Genomic DNA, 17,544 nt, shown 5'->3' on the forward strand with positions numbered 1-17,544 from the left:
TACAGCTGTAAATCAGCTGGGTCGTCTATTGTGTCCAGTGCTCCTGATATGGCCTCCTCTACACTGGTGAGACACGTCATAAATTGGGGAAATGTATCGTCCAGCACCTCTGTTCCATTCACCAAAAGCAGACCTTCCTGATGGCTAAACATTTTAAATCCTATTCCCATTCCAACATGCTGGTCCATCACCTCCTCTTCTGCCACGATGAGGCCACCCTCAGGGTGGAGGAGCAACACACAATTTTCTGTCTGGGCGGCCTCCAACCCGATGACATTAATATTGTTTTCTCCTTCCAGTAAATTCCTCTTCCACTCCATTCTTCTTCTATTCCCCATTCTGGACTCTTACCTCTTCTCACCTGCCTATCACCAGACCTTTTCCTTCCTTTTCTCCTATGGTCCACTCTCCTCTCCATCTCTTTACCTTTCCTTCCCACCTGGCTTCACCTATCACCGTCTAGCTATCCTCCTACCCCTCTACCCAACCTTTTCATTCTGGCATCTTCCCCCTTCCTTTCCAGTCCTGAAGAAGGGCCTTGGCCCGAAATGTCAATTGTTTGTTCATTTCTATAGATGCTGCCTAACCTGCCAAGTTCCTCCAGCATTTTGTGTGTGTTGCTTTGGAAGGGACAAAGCTTGTCAAACGTGTTCAGGAAAATTTCCTTAATCAATATATGGAAGTACCAACTAGAGAGATTGTGAGATATATTAAGAGCAAAAGGATAGCAAGGGACAAAATTGGTCCTACTGAAGACGCTGTTTCTGTCATCTCTAATCCTAAATGAATGAAACTGCTGTGAGCAAAACAATTCTAAGTTGTCTTAATCCTTATTTCTCACTAACTATCAGTCACAAAAATCACTGCTTGTTAAAACAGAAGCACACGCAACTCATGCTATGTAAAAAGTGTTCGCTCTAAGCCAGTGTTGAGTCTAACGGCCACACAAGTGCACACAACTGATCCAAATTAGAAACTGTTCGGCAAGTCTCAAGTCTCCTGAGCTAATTAAGAGGCATTGTGTCCCAAATAAGTGATAGGAATCCCCGTTATTTTCTGGATTAGTTTTTTTATTTGAAGAGTTGTCCCTAATAAGCAGCTGCTCCGATTAACCGATGGACCAATTAACCAGAATCCACTGTAGTTTGTGAAATGATGGCTTTAATTAACTATAAATTTTCTCATCTCACTTTTACTCATATTACTCATATTTATTTACTCAAACTAATTTTGCAGGGAGATGGGACCGGAGCAACTGGGGTGAGGATGGGGCAGTAAGTGTACAAATAGATGCAGTGCCTAGAGACACTGGCAGGAAGTACAGGCAGATGTTAGGGCAAAATATGCAGCCACTGGGATGAGTTGCTGTGAAACATGGGGACAAAGTCAAAAAAGATGACGAATATAGGACTGAAGGTGTTATACTTGAATGCACACGGTATACGGAATAAGGCAGATGATCCTTTAGTAGTTAGAGATTGGTAGGAATGATGTTGTAGGCATCACTGAGTCATTGCTGAAAGATCACAGTTGGGAAATTAACATCCAAGGATACACATTGCAAGGAAAGGACAGACAGGTAGGCAGAGGGGGTGGTGTGGCTCCGATAGTAAAAAATAAAATAAAATCCTTAGAAAGATATGACATAGGATCAGAAGATATAGACTTCTTGTGGGTAAAGTTCAGAATCTACAAGGGTTAAAAAAAAACCCTGATGGGAATTACCTGCATATCTCCAAAAAGTAGCCAGGTTTGGGCTAAAATTACAACAGAAGATAGAAAACACATGTCTCAAAAGGGCAACGCTATGATAAGATTAGGGGATTTCAATATGCAGATAGATTAGGAAAATCAAGTTGGTGCTGGATACCAAGACAGAACATTTGTAGAATGGCTACAGAATGGCTTTTTAGAGCAGCTTGTGGTTGAGCCCACTAGGGCAAAAGCTATTTTAGATTGGGTTTAGTGTAATGAACCAGATTGATCAGAGAACTTAAAGTAAAGGAACCCTGAGGATGCAGTGATGATAAAAAGATAGTCTTCACTCTACATTTTGAGAGGGAGGGGGTAAAGTCAGATGTATCAGTATTACAGTGGAGTAAAGGGAATTACAGAGGCATGAAAGAGGAGCTAGCCAAAGTTGATTTTAAGGGAACACTAGCAGGAATGATGGCAGAACAGCAATAGCTAATGTTTCTGGGAGCAATTCAGAAAACACAGGATAGATACATCCCAAAAAAGCGCTGGCAGGGTGACATAATCGTGACTAACATAAAGATCAAAATCAACATAAAAGCACAACAGAAAGCATAATTAAATAGCAAAAATTAGTGGTAAGTTAGAGGATTTGGAAGCTTTTAAAAACTAACAGAAGGCAACTAAAAAAGCCATAAGAAGGGAAAAGATGAAATATGAAGGTAAGCTAGCCAATATCAAAAGTTATTTTCAGATATATAAAGGATAAAAAAGAGGCTAAAGTAGATATCAGACTGCTGGAAAATGATACTGGAGTAGTAATGGGGGACAAAGAAATGGCAGACAAACTAAATAAGTACTTTGCATCAGTCTTTACTGTGGAAGACACTAGCAGTATGCCGGAAGTTGGAGAGTGAGAGGAACACGCACAACACGCTGGAGGAACTCAGCAGGTCAGGCAGCATCCATGGAAACAAACAGTCAACACTTCGGGCCGAGACCCTTCATCAGGACTGAAGAGGGAGGGGGCAGAGGCCCTATAAAGGAGGTGGGGGGAGGGGGTGAGAAGGAGAAGGCTGGTAGGTGCCAGGTGAAAAACCAGTAAGGGGAAAGATCAAGGGGTGGGGGAGGGGAAGCAGGAAAGGTGAAAGAGGAATAGGGAGAAGCACAATGGGTAGTAGAAGGAGGCGGAACCATGAGGGAGGTGATAAGCAGCTGGAGGAGGGGGCAGAGTGAAACTGGAATGGGGGAAGGGAGGGGGAGGGAATTACCAGAAGTTGGAGATTTCAATGTTCCGTGCAATTGCTACTACTATGGAGAAGGTGCTTGCCAAGCTGAAAGATCTGAAGGTAGATAAGTCACTTGGACCAGATGGACTACAGCCGAGGGTTTTGAAATAGGTAGCTGAAGAGATTGTGGAGGCATTAGTAATGATCTTTCAAGAATCACTAGGTTCTGGCATGGTTCCAGAAGACTGGAAAATTACAAACAACATTCCACTTTTTAAGAAGGGAGGGAAGCAGAAGAAAGAAAATTATAAGTCATTTAGCCTGACCTCAGTGGTCGGGAAGATGTTGAAGTGGATTGTTAAGGATGAGGTCTCAGGGTATTTGGCAGCACATGATAAAATATGCCAGAGTCACTGTGGTTTCCTTAAGGGGAAACCCTTGCCTGACAAATCTGTTTGTGGAAATAACAAGAGGATAGACGAAGGAGGATCGGTGGATGTTGTGTACTCAGTGTTTCAGAAGGCTTTTCAAAGTTCAAGATACATTTATGATCAAAGCATATAAACTATATTGGCATTTGTATTCTTACAGGTAGCCACCAAAGAAAGAAACCCAACAGAACCCATTTAAAAAAAGACCACCCAACACCCAATATGCAAAAAAAAAGGAACAAACTGTGCCAACAATAAAGAGTAAGCAAATAACATTCAGAACTAAAGTTCATGAAAGTAAGTCCAAAGCCACAAAGCCAGTTCATTGCTGCAACCAGTCCAGGAGGCCATTAATTGCAGGTCAAAGCTTCAGTTCAGCTCAGAGATGAATAAACCTCACCATGCAGCAAGCTAAACGCCAGCCCAAACCCCCTGGCACTTAAATCAACAAAGTATTGGCTCATTTCTCACTCTCAGACCCAGGCCTTGCCACTTCAACACGCTCTCGGGCCCAGGCCCTGCTGAATTGATTCAGCCCATCCACACAACACAACAGCCCATGGTATAACAGGAAAGATACTAGCACGGATAGAGGATTGGCTGATTGGCAGGAGGCAAAGGGTGGCAATAAAGCAAGTCTTTTCTGGTTGGCTGCCAGTGACTAGTGGTGTTCTGCAGGGGTCAGTGTTGACATTATATGTCAATGATTTGGATGATTGTAGCCAATTTTGCAGACAATATAAAGACAAATGGAGGGGTATGTAGCGTTGAGGAAGCAGGAAGGCTGCAGAAGGACTTAGACATATTAGGAGAATGGGCAAAGAAGTGGCAGATGGAGTACAATGTCAGGAAATGTATGGTCATGTACTTTGGTAGAAGGAACAAAAACGTAGACTATTTTCTAAACAGGCAGAAAGCTCAAAAACATGAGATGCAAAGGGACTTGGGAGTCCTCGTCCAGGATTCCCCAAAGGTTAACTTAAAGGTTGAGTCAGTGGTGAGGAAGGCAAATATAACATTAACATTCATTTCGAGAGGACTGGAACATAAAAACAAGGATGCAATGCTGAGGCTTTATAAGGCACTGGTGAAGCCTCACGGAGTATTGTGAGCAGATTTGGGCCCCTTATCTAAGACAGGATGTGTTAACATTGGAGAGGGTTCAGAGGAGGTTCATGAGAATGATTCCATGAATGAAAGGCTTATTGTATGAGGAGCATTTGATGGTTCTGGACCTGTACCCATTGCAATCTAGAAGATTGATGGGGATCTCATTAAAAACTATCAAATTTTGAAAGGCGCAGTTGCAGTCGATATGAAGAAGATGTTTCCTATAGTGGGGAGTCTAGGATAACAGGTGCAGCCTCAGAATGGAGAGGTTTCCTTTTAGAACAGAAATGAGAAGAATTTCTTTAGCCACAGAGTGGTGAATCTATGGAATTTGTTACTACAGGCAGCTGTGGAGGCCAAATAATTGGGTGTTTTAAGGTGGAGGTTGACAGGTTCTTTACTAGGGCGTGAAAAGTTATGGGCAGAAGGCAAGAGAATGGGGTTGAGAGGAAAAATGGATCAGCCATGATGGGCCAAATGACCCAATTCTGCTCCCATCTCTTGTAGTCTTCTTTAACGATGGCAAACCCAGCATTTGTTGCTGTTCCCTAATGGTCCTTGGAGTCAGTGTCTAACCACATTCATACACTGCTGCAAACCGCTGGTGAAGGTACTCTCTCAGTTCTGCCAAGGAGCTATAGCAGGATCCTGACACTGAAGATTAAGGAAATGATGAGCAATCACTCTCACCTCATGTCACTTCTGGAAGTTTCTTTGATTCCTGTTTGGAACAAGGCTATCATGAGGACTGGAGTGAAGGTCCCTGGGAAAAGTCAAACTCGCCACTTGTGAGCAGTGTACTGGTGTGCCATTTGACAGGACAGCACTGTTGATGTTATACATTTTCCATCACTTTGTAGATGATTGAGAATCAAGTGACTAGGTTATCCTTAACTGGATTGGAATAGTCCTATCATTTGGTACCCACCGTGCTATGCCCTATATTGATATTTTTATTTTATAACATCCATGGAAAATTGACAACTAAACTTATCAGCATTTGTATTAGTTGCCTCCCTTCCTTATGATACAAAATTGTTGCTGCTGTACTTAAAACATACCTGAATAGTCTGTTTCTTGACTTGAAGCTTCTGGTTCACAAAAGTCAATTGGGATGTTAATTTTTGATTGTTCTGTTTCAGTTCATTGACAGCATTTAAGGCTGCCTTTTTTCCATTCTGCACAACAACAATCTGTTGTTGTAATGATATTAGACGTTGTTGTAAAGCAAAGATGGAAGGACTTTGTCTTGGTTGGACCAAAGTTCTGGCTTTCTGCTTCCTTACTGTAGTTTAAAAAAAAACAAAGTCACTGTTGGTGTTATGATAAAACTTTAGCTTTATATCACTTTTTAACTGAAACCACTCAATAGACCATCAATTATTACATAACATAGAATGCAATCACAGTTAAAAATGTTATTACTTGAAAAACATGAAAAATACATGAAAAACATGAAGATTAAATCAACTTATCATCAGTTGTCATGTTGAAAAAATGTCTGAATTATTCTAGTTAAATAAAATGAAACAATTCAATTTGAGCTTTGTCCTGACAGTACTTAATGAAGCATTACTGAAAAACTAATTGGATGAAAGGTCTTTGATTTTAAAGTTAACTATCTTTCATTTCATGGATGCTGCCTAACCTGATTATTTCCTGTGTGTTTTCTTTTTATCCTTAATTAATTCAGAAAAGCCATGGGAAAGACAAATGACAAAGGAGGAAATATTACAAGGTATAAGCAAAGATTGATCTAAGTAGGTTTTAATGAAGAGTAGGATAAATAAAAAGACAGAGAGTTCCAATTTGGGATCCAGGTGGTTGAACGTAGAGCCTTCATCAGAAGGATCAGGTATTAGAGAGAAGGGAACGGCTAAATGTGGACAACTGTAGGGTTTTGGAAGATTTCAGTGACAAGCAAGGGTGTGATTATGCTGGAATTTAAGCATCAGAAACAGAAAATTCCAACACAGCATCAGGCCCTTCAGTCCACCAACTTTGCGACAACCATGATACCTATTTGAACTAATCCTATATGCCTGCACATGGTCCATATAACTCTGTTCCATGCCTGTTGACGTGAATTGTCCAACTGACTCTCAAACAATATTATTGTATCTGCTTTTACAACCTTCCGGACAGAATGTTCCAGACACCTACTAGTTTAGCTGGAACAAAAAAAATTCCATCCCCCACCCAGCTGTCACTTTAAATAAATACACTCTAATATTAGACATTTCTACCCTGGGAAAAAGACCATCTACTTGATTGATGCCTCTCATAATTTTATATGCTTCTATTAGTTGCATCTTAGCCAACAATCCAAGTTGGTCCATTCTCTGCTTATACCTAATACACTCCATTCCAGGTGACATTCTGGTGAACTCTCCAAAGATTCTACATCTTTCCTATTATGTGGTGAATACAATCGTACACAATACTCCAAATGTGGTCTGGCTAAAATTTTATACAACTAAATATGACTTCCTAACTTATAAATCCAATGCCTGACTGATGAAAGGAAGCATTCTCTTCGTCTTCTTTACCATACTTGTGTTGCCACTTCCAAGAAGCTATAGACTTGCACCCCAAGATCCTTCTGCATATAACTGCTACTAAGGATCCTGCCATTTACTGTATACTTTCCCCTTATCTTTGATAAGTGCATGCTGGCCTTCTCTAATCATTTCATCCTGGTGCAAATAACAGCTAATTATGGTTTTTCCCACCACTGAGTTTAAACTCAAACAACAGGAATTCTGCAGATGCTGGAAATTAAAGCAACACACATCAAAGTTGCTGGTGAACGCAGCAGGCCAGGCAGCATCTCTAGGAAGAGGTACAATCGACGTTTCAGGCCGAGACCCTTCGTCAGGTCCTGACGAAGGGTCTCGGCCTGAAACGTCGATTGTACCTCTTCCTAGAGATGCTGCCTGGCCTGCTGCGTTCACCAGCAACTTTGATGTGTGTTACTGAGTTTAAACTGACTGGTCTGAAATTACTGAAGTTATCTTATATTCTCTGTTTTTGAATAAGGCTGTAACATTTGGCATTTTCCAGTCCTCAGACATAACCAGTGAATTTGTGGATAATGGAAAATTCCTCCTTGACATTCCTCAGCAACCAACAATGCATTCAATCTGGAACAGGTGCACAATCCTTGGTATAAATCGTCCTCTACATCCTTGAACAGATCACTGGATTGGACCCTAGTTGGCACCACCCTGCTGAAGGTCCTTTTTCTGGTTAAAATTTGCTGCTTGCACACCAATTAATTTTTAAAATCCAAGACTGCAATATAAACAGAAAATTCAGAAATCAAAATGTACCAAAGCATTAACTTGATGCCCCTCCACACAGATGCTGTCTGACATGCTGAATGTTTCAAGCAAATTGTTTTTATTTCAGGTTTCCAACATCAGCACCTTCTGATGTTCCTTCCTAAACTGACCCAACAATAACCAATTCAAATCTAACCCAAGCATTTATAATTCTTTTCAATGCCAGCCCCACTTTTGATTTGGGACTTATGAACATTTGGAGAAGCATAGTCTGATTATGAATAGTCAGCATAGCTTTGTGATGTACAGGTCATGCCCTCATGAGCTTGACTGAATTCTCAGAAGATGTGACAACCCACATTGATGAAGGATGTGATGTATATGGATTGTTAGTAAAGTGTTTGATAAGGTTCCTCATGGGAGGCTCATTCAAAAGCCTGGAGGGTTGATTCAGGGAAACTTGGCTGCGTTGGTACAGAAATGGCTTGCCCATAGAAGGCAGAAGGTGTATTCTGCCTGGAGGTCAGTGATGAGTGGTTTTCTGCAGGGTCTGTTCTGGGACCCATGCTCTTTGGAAATTTTATAAATGACTTGGATGAGAAAGTGGAAGGCTTGGTTAGTAAGTTTGCAGATGGCATGAAGTTCGGTGGAGTTGTAGATAGTGTGGAGGGTTGTTCTAGGTTTCAGTGGGACATTGTTAATATGCAGACCTGGCCTAAGAAGTTGCAGATAGAGTTGAACGCAGAAAAATGCGAAGTGATTCATTGTGGAAGGGAGGCTACAGGGTTAATGATAGGATTCTTAGCAATGTGAAATAACAGAGGCATCTTGAGGCCCACATACAAAGATCCTTCAAAGTTACCACGCAATTTGATAGGGTTAATGGTGTGTCAGGGGAGTTGAGTTCAAGAGCCGCAAATGTAATGTTGCAGCCTTATAAAACCCTGGTTAGACCACACTTGCAATACAATGTTCAGTTTTGGTCACCTCATTATACGAAGGAGGTGGAAGCATTAGATAGAATGCAGAGAAGACTGACAAGGATGCTGCCTGGCAAATCTTATGAAGAATTGCCAGAGCCAGCTAGAGATTTTTGCTTTGGAGTAAAGGAAGATGAGAGCTGTCTTGACAGAGGCATATAAGATAATAACAGGCATAGTTCGAGTGGATAGCCGGAGACTTTATCCCAGAGCAGAAATAGCTAATACTAATTGCATAATTTTAAGGTGACTGGAAGAAAGTTTAAGGGGATGTCAGAGGGCATACATTTAAGGTGAGCGGGTAATTTCAAATGAAATGTGAGGGATAAGGTTTTTTTTTACACTGGTGGGTGCATGGAATGTGCTGTCTGGGGCGGAATTAGAGGCAGAAACATTCGGGACTTTTAAGAGACATTTAGATAGGTATATGAATGAGAGGAAAGTGGAGGAACATACATTGTGTGGACAGAAAAAATTAGTTCAGTTAGCCAATTGATTACTAATTTAGTTGGTTCGGCATAACACTGTAGGTCAAAGGGCCTGTTCCTGCGCTTTACTGCTCTGTGTTCTATGTCAACACAGAGGAGCACCCTGCCAGAGGAGGTGGTACAGGCAGATAAATTGGGGACATTTAAGAATCTTAGATCGGCACATGGATTATCGAAAACTAGAGGCGTATGTAGAAGGGAAGGGTTAAAAGATCGGCACAACTTTGTGAGTTGAAGGGCCTGTACTGTGCTGTAAAGTTCTGTGTTCTAATCAAACACCAAACAGAGATCCATTGTGTTGTCTCTTACTGAGCCATTAACTGTAGTTACAGAATATATACCCAATAATGAAGTTGAAAGGCAAAAAGATACATGTTTAAATATAAGGAGCAGTCCAAGTCTGAAATAATTGTGGCCAAGGATTATGATGTTTTCAAAGCCAATTCAAACCTGGCAGGTTTAATTGGGATTGATCAGACATGTTGGTTTAGTAATCAGGGTCTCAGCTATAATAGTTAACAAAGTCAGTGACTGTTTGAAAGATCTAACAGTTAATTGAATCAATCTGGACCAAATAAATCATCACAAGCATTGTGGAAGACACCAAAATTGGGGCAGAGAGGACAGCAAGTGCAGCTATCAAAACCTGCAGCAGGTTCCAGACCAGCTGGAAAAATAAGCTGAAAAATGGCAGATGCAGTTTCATGCAGACAAGTGTGAGGTTTTACACTTTGGGAGGACAAAACAAGGGAGGACTACATAGTGAGTGGCAGGGCACTGAGGACTGCAATAGTACTGGGAGAATCTAGGAATACAGATCCATAATTCCTTGGAAGTGGCATCACAGGTAGTTAGGGTCATAAAGAGAGCATTTGCCCTTTATAAATCAAAGTATTAAGTACAGGAGTTGGGATGCAATGTTGAGGATGTATAAGATATTGGTAAAGCAGAATTTGGAGTATTATGTGCAGTTCTGGTCACCTAAAACCAAAATGGTATCAGTAACATTGAAAGAGTACACCAAAAATTTAAAGGGATTTTGCCAGGAATTGAGGACCTGAGTTATCAGGAAAAGTTGATAGGGTTAGGACTTTATTTTCATGAGTGAAGGAGAATGAGGGGTGATTTGAGAGGAATACAAAATTATGAGGAGTGTAGATCAAACAGTTTCTTTTCCCAATGTGGCTGTGTGAGATGAAAACTAGAGGTCATAAGTTCGGGTGAAAGCTGAAATATTTAAGGCACTCTGAGGGGCTTCTTCACTCAGAGGGCGGTGTGGTATGCAAAGGCTGCCAGTGAAAGTGGTGGATACTGGTTCAACTGCAACATTTAAGAGAAGTTTGAATAAGTGCATGGATGGGAGGGGGATGGAGGGCGATGGTCCAGGTGCCGGTCAGTGGGACTATAGTTTGGCATAGATTATTTTGCTGAAGAATGTATTTTTGTGGCGTGGTGTTCCATAATTCTATTACCATTTCATTATACTACTTTAGGACTCCTGAACTCAGTGATATTCCACTATTTTCAACAGTTCACTAACAGTAATCCTGCATTATTTGCTCCAATGTGTGGTATGCATTCAATCCAAGAATGACTGTACTGCAGAAATATACAGCTTTTCTGTACTATTTAACAAGATTCACGCCAAAGGTAGAAAGAACATCGTAGTCAATCACGTATGAATATTGACCACTTGGAAGAGCCACCTGCATTTGATTCTATTGCAGGAAATTAATGACCAAGATATACAAGTAAGAAAAGAAAAATCGATACCCCCACTCTTAAAGCCTAATGATTACACAAAGAAGCCCAATCAAAAACCAGTTAACACTTCAACAACATGCAGTCAAAATATTCAATTAATTTTTTCATTGACTTGAAGCTTCTACTTCCCGACCCTTTTCCAGTTAGTGTTTTGAATTTACCTATCTATGTCACCATTTGTTTTACACAAAAGATTGGACCTTAATCCCCTTCAACTTTTATCAATCAAAAAATTGAGTTTCTCCAATGTTTTCCATGCAATTGTCATTTGTTCCTTCATTTCTTCTACTCAGTTTCCAAGGTTTAGACATGTAAATCTATATTGTGAATACATCCTCAAGCCCAACTGTGGACCAATTGGAACTTTGCAGAGGCATGTGATCTCTTGAGATTTACTTTTCTGTTCATTAGTATCAATATTTCACTTACCTTAATTTCAATTATATCTGAATTTCATCCAGAGACGAAGGAATCTATCTCACTAAAGTTTCCTTGTTATGGCCATGCCGATGGAATACCTCTGTTTGATCCTCAGATATGAAAATTTGCAGTTTCAATTCAAAATTTTATTTGTAGAACCAACTGCACAGAGTACAATTGAAACTACCTATCGTCTGGGTGATGCCATGCTTCTATCAATGACATTCCTTCTCTAGCTCGAATTCATATTTTTCTCCAATACATCAATTTGACTCATTACTGACTCAAAATATGCTTTTAAAAAAGGTACTAAGAAACAATATCATATATTTCATCAACAAGCTATTAGTTTACTGTGTGTATATGTAATAAACGCCACAGAAAGATTATCCACCTTGAATAGGGCAGGTATTTTTTTTAATGGTGAAAAAGTACAAAATCTCTTTTGATGTTTTGCGGCAATGTGTCAGACATGTCCCCGGGTGACCCAGACTGGGTCAATGCAGTGCAGAAGCACTAACACTGCCTTGGTGCATCATTTTATTTTTGCCTTAAGCCATTTACTGTGGCATCAATTATTTACATTGCCTACAAGGCCAGAAGGATTGGCCAGGTGGGAGCCTGGTGTATAGGGGATGCTGCTTAAAGGAAGATAGGCAATCTTTTATTCCACAGATCGATCTTCCATACCACTGAGACAATCAAATAGTAATCATGGGGAGGAGGAGGGAGCTTGTTATGCTTGTTCCAAAGTGTCAGATGAAGTAACTTCTGTGGTTGCTGTCAAAACAACGCTTAGTGAAAGTTGTTCTGTGCAGCTATTTTGCAAAGGTTATTGAAAAATAAACATCTAATTCATGAAAATCCAGTAAGAAGCCAAGGAATCAATCTTCAGAGACTGATCCTTTGAAGTCCTGGGCAACTTGGTGACCACAATACATAACATAAAGCAGCAAACTCAACACAGTATTTAGAGGAGATGGAAGGAGAAGGGATGAGGGAGGAAGACAAAGAGATAGGGAAGGGGAACATATTTCTGGGTGATGAGTTCAAGTCAAGTCGCTTTTTATTGTCATTTTGACCATAAACTGCTGGTCCAGTACACAGTAAAAAAGAAACTACGTTCTTCCAGGACCATGGTGCTACATGAAACAACACAAAGCTGCACTAGACTAAGTGAGACAACACAAAGCTACACTAGACTACGTAAGACAACACAAAAACTAAGCTAGACTACAGACCTACACAGGACTACATAAGGTGCACAAAACAGTACAGGGCAGTACAATAAATAATAAACAAGACAATAGGCACAGTAGAGGAAAAATTACAATATAATAATAAATGATGTAGATGTCAGTCTAGTCTCTGGGTATTAAGGAGTCTGATGGCTTGGGGGAAGAAACTGTTGCACGGTCTGGTCATGAGAGCCCAGATGCTTCGGTACCTTTTGCCAGATGGCAGGAGGGAAAAGAGTTTCTATGAGGGGTGCGTGGGGTCCTTCATAATGCTGTTGGCTTTATGGATGCAGCCTGTAGTGTAAATGTCTGTGATAGTGGGAAGAGAGACCCCGATGATCTTCTCAGCTGACCTCATTATGCGCTGCAGGGTCTTGTGATCCGAAACGGTGCAATTCTCAAACCAGGCAGTGCTGCAGCTGCTCAGGATGCTCTCAATACATCCTCTGTAGAATGTGGTGAGGATGGGGGGGGTGGGGTGGGAGATAGACTTTTCTTAGCCTTCGCAGAAAGTAGAGACATTGCTGTGCTTTCTTGGCTATGGAGCTGGTGTTGAGGGACCAGGTGACATTCTCTGCCAGGTGAACACCAAGAAATTTGGTGCTCTTAACAATCTCAACAGAGGAGCCATCAATGTTCAGCGGAGAGTGGTCGCTCCGTGCTCTCCTGAAGTCAGCAACCATCTCTTTTGTTTTGTTCACATTCAGAGACAGGTTGTTGGCTCTGCACCAGTCCGTTAACCGCTGCACCAGCCCGTTAGCCGCTGCATCTCCTCTCTGTATGCTGACTCATCGTTCTTGCTGATGAGACCCACCACAGTCGTGTCATCGGCGAACTTGATGATGCGATTCAAGCTATGTATTGCTGCACAGTTGTGGGTCAGCAGAGTGAACAACAGTGGACTGAGCACACAGCCCTGGGGGTCCCCGTGCTCAGTGTGATGGTGCTGGAGATGCTGCTCCCGATCCGGACTGACTGAGGTCCGAGTGAAGTTAAAGACAGAATCAGATGCACATCAACTATGGCCAGGGTTTGCAGGCAATTGCATCCTTCAAGGCGAAATCTGACATCTTAAATGGCTGTGTTGCTCTACTCCCTGATGAGCTAAATACCTTTTGTTCATGCTTTGAAAGGGAAAATAAAACTATACCTGTGTGAATCCCTGCAGCATCTAGCGACCCTGTGATATCTGTCACAGAAACCGACACAAGAGGATGAAGCCTCAAAAGCAGTCAGGCCTGATGGTGTACCCAGCAGGACACTGAAAACCTGTGCCAACCAATTAGCTGAAGGGTTCAAGGACATTTTCAGTCTCTTACTGCTGCATTTGGAGACTTCCACTTGCTTCAAAGGGTCATCAATCATACCAGTGCCCAAGAAAAGCAGGGTGAGCTGCCTCAATGACTGTCGCCAAGTAGCACTTGCATTTACTGTGATATAGAGTGCTTGAGAGGTTGGGTATGGCTAGAATTAACTCCTGCCAGTCAAAGGACCTGGATCCACTGCAATTTGCCTATCACCACAACAGTTCTATGTTGGATGCAATCTCACTGGCTCTCACCGGTTTAGTCTTGAACCACCTGGACAACAGAAATATCTACATCAGGCTGTTGTTTATTTTTAAAACTCAGCATTCAACAGCATTATATTCTCAGTTGTATTCCACAAGCTTTAAAACATGGGCATCTGTATCTCCCTCTGCACATGAACCCAATATATCAATAAAAGACCAAGCAATTGATTATGGATTTCAGGAAGGGAAAATTGGGAGATCACACTCAGTTCTCATCAAGCAGTCAGCAGTGGAAAAGGCAAGCAACTTCAAGTTCCTGGGTTTCAGCATCTCCAAAGGTCTAAACTGGGTCCAACACATTGATGCAATTACTAACAAGATATGCCAGCAGCTATATCTTATTAGGAGTTTGAGAAGATTTTGGTATGTCACAAAAAACTCTAGTAAATTTCTATAGATGTACCGTGGAGTTTCATCACTGCCTGGTATGGAGGCGCCAATGCGCAGGATCAGAAAAAGCTGCTGAGGATTGCAAACTCAGCTGGTTCCATCATGGGGACTAGCCTCCTCATCAAGGACATCTTAAACAGGCAATGCCTCAAAATGGCAGCAACCATGGAGGTCCTTCATCATCCAAAAGCACCATGGTTTTAGTGGATTAAGTTAATATGGCAGGGGATGAGAACAGGGGTATGATAAAGCTGAGGATGAGCCAGCAGGTTTACAAGTAGATGATGGATGTAACATCAATGTAAGCAAGGACAAACCAATGACTGTATACAAATGCAGAAATAGTAAACAGTTAAGTTGTACCACAGAGGCAAAATTCAAAAGGGTGAAGGCATTTGGGATAAGGTGGACAAACTTGTGGTTGGTATGATGTGTGGGCATCACTGAGTCATGGCTGAAAGAAGGCCATAGTTGGGAGCTTAACGTCAAAGGATATAATTGTATCAAAAGAACAGGCAGGAAGGCATAGGCAGTGGTGTGGCTCTATTGTTAAGGGATGGAATTACATCTTTAGAAAGAGGGGACATAGGGTCGGAGAATGTTGAATCTTTGTGGGTGGAGATAAGAAACAGCAATGGTAAAAAAAAACCATTACAGGAATCATATATAGGGCCTTCAAATAGTAATGAAGATGTGGGGTTGAGATGCATGTAATAAGGGTAATGACACAATTGTAATGGGGGCTTCAATATACAAGGGGATTGGGAATACCAGATTGGCCTTGGATCGCAAGAGCGGGAATTTGTTCAATGCCTACGAAGTGGCTTTTTAGAGCTGCTTGTGCTTGACCCTACTATGGGAAATCCTATCATAGATGGGATGTTGTGCAATAAGCCAGATCTTATTTGGGAGCTTAATACAAAAGAACCCTTACGAGGCAGAGATCATAATATGATTGAATTCATAATGCAATTTGAGAGGGAGACGCATACCTCATACATATCAGTATCTCAGTATCTCATCCTTGCTCGGGTGGATTGGAGGAGGATACTGGTAGAGCAGAGATGGCTGAAGTTTCTGGGAAAAGTTCACAAGATGCAGGATAGGTATGTCCCACAGAGGAAGAAGTTCTCAAATGGCAGGGCGAGACAACTGTGGCTGACAAGCGAAATCAAGGACTGCTTAAAAGCCAAGAAAAGGGCATATAATGTAGCAAAAGTGAGTGGAAAGTTGGATGATTGGGAAACTTACAAAATCCAAAAGGCAATAAAAACAAAAGCTATAAAAAGGAAAAAGATGAAATATGAGGGCAAAGGAGCCAATAATATAAAGCAGGATATCAAAAGTTTTTTCAGTTGTATAAAGACTAAAAGAGAGTTGAGAGTTGATATTGGACCAGTGGAAAATAATGCTGGTGTGGTAATAATGGGGGCCAAAGAAATGGTAGATGAATGTAATGGGTATTCTGCATCAGTCTTCACTGTGGAAGACACTCGCAGTGTGCCAGAGGTCTGTGAGTGTCAGGGAGCAGGAGTGAGTGCCATTGCAATTACAAAGGAAAAGTACGAGGCAATCTAAAAGGTCTTAAGGTGGATAAGTCACCTGGACCAGATGGACTACATCCCAGAGTCCTGAGAGAGGTTGCCAAAGGGATAACAGATGCATTGGTCATGATCTTTCAAGAATTACTCAATTCTGGCATGATCATGGAGGACTGGAAAATTGCAAATATTACTCCACTCTTTAAGGGAGGGAAACAAAAGAGAGGAAATTATAGGCCAGTTAGCCTAACCTCAGTGGTTGGGAAAGCGTTAGTCTATTATTAAGGATGAGGTTTCGAGGTACTTGAACACTAATCATAAAAAAAGTCAAAGTCAGCATGGTTTCTGCAAAGGGAAATCTTGCCTGACCAATCTCTTAGATTTCTTGGAGGAAGTAACAAGCAAAGTGGAAAAAGGAGAGTCAGTGGATGTCATTTACTTAGATTTTCAGAAGACATTTGATAAGGTGCCACATAGGAGGCTACTTAACAAGGTAAAATCCTATGGTGTTACAGGAAAGATACTGGCATGGATAGAGGAATGGCTAACAGGCAGGAGGCAGTGAGGGAGGATAAAAGGGACCTTTTCTGGTTGGCTGCCAGGTTCTGGTGGACCTCAGGGGTCAGTATTGGGACCGCTACTTTTCACATTGCTTGTCAATGATTTGGATAATGGAATTGATGGCTTTGTGGCAAAGTTTGCAGATGATGCGAAGATAGGTGGAGGGGTAGGTAGTGCTGAAGAAGCAATGTGAATGCAGCAGGACTCGGACAAATGGGAAGAATGGGCAAAAAAGAAGCAGATGGAATACAGGCAATACACCCAAAAAGTGCTGGTGAACGCAGTAGGCCAGACAGCATCTATAGGAAGAGGTACAGTTGACATTTCGGGCCGAGACCCTTCGTCAGCACTAACTGAAAGAACAGATAGTAAGAGATTTGAAAGTGGGAGGGGGAAAGGGAGATCCAAAATGATAGGAGAAGACAGGAGGGGGAGGATGGAGCCAAGAGCTGGAAAATTGATTGGCAAAAGGGATATGAGGCTGGAGAAGGGAGAGGATCATGGGACGGGAGGCCTAGGGAGAAAGAAAGGGGGAAGGGGAAGCCCAGAGGATGGGCAAGGAGTATAGTGAGAGGGATAGAGGAAGAAAAAGGAGAGGAGAGAAAAAAATTAATTAATAATAATAATAAATATATAAATAACAGATGGGGTACGAAGGGGAGGTGGGGCATTAACGGAAGTTAGAGAAGTCAATGTTCATGCCATCAGGTTAGTCCTTACTCTTAATAATTTCTCCTTTGGCTCCTCCCACTTCCTCCAAACTAAAGGTGTAGCTATGGGCACCCGTATGGGTCCGAGCTATGCCTGCCTTTTTGTTGGCTTTGTGGAACAATCTATGTT

The 17,544-nt window shown here is 41.6% G+C and overlaps 1 protein-coding gene across 2 annotated transcripts in view; it reads right to left on the reverse strand.

The window, feature by feature from the left end:
* The window catches only part of cntln (centlein, centrosomal protein), a 529,511-nt gene that overhangs the window by 206,365 nt on the left and 305,602 nt on the right, over positions 1–17,544 (reverse strand). For both annotated transcript variants that reach the window (XM_072258219.1, XM_072258220.1), the window contains one exon: positions 5,527–5,750. In XM_072258219.1, the coding sequence (XP_072114320.1) occupies positions 5,527–5,750 (224 nt within the window). The remainder of the gene's footprint in view (positions 1–5,526; positions 5,751–17,544) is intronic.

This window comes from Mobula birostris, chromosome 5 (genome assembly GCF_030028105.1).
Source record: "Mobula birostris isolate sMobBir1 chromosome 5, sMobBir1.hap1, whole genome shotgun sequence".
Classification (NCBI taxonomy): domain Eukaryota; kingdom Metazoa; phylum Chordata; class Chondrichthyes; order Myliobatiformes; family Myliobatidae; genus Mobula; species Mobula birostris.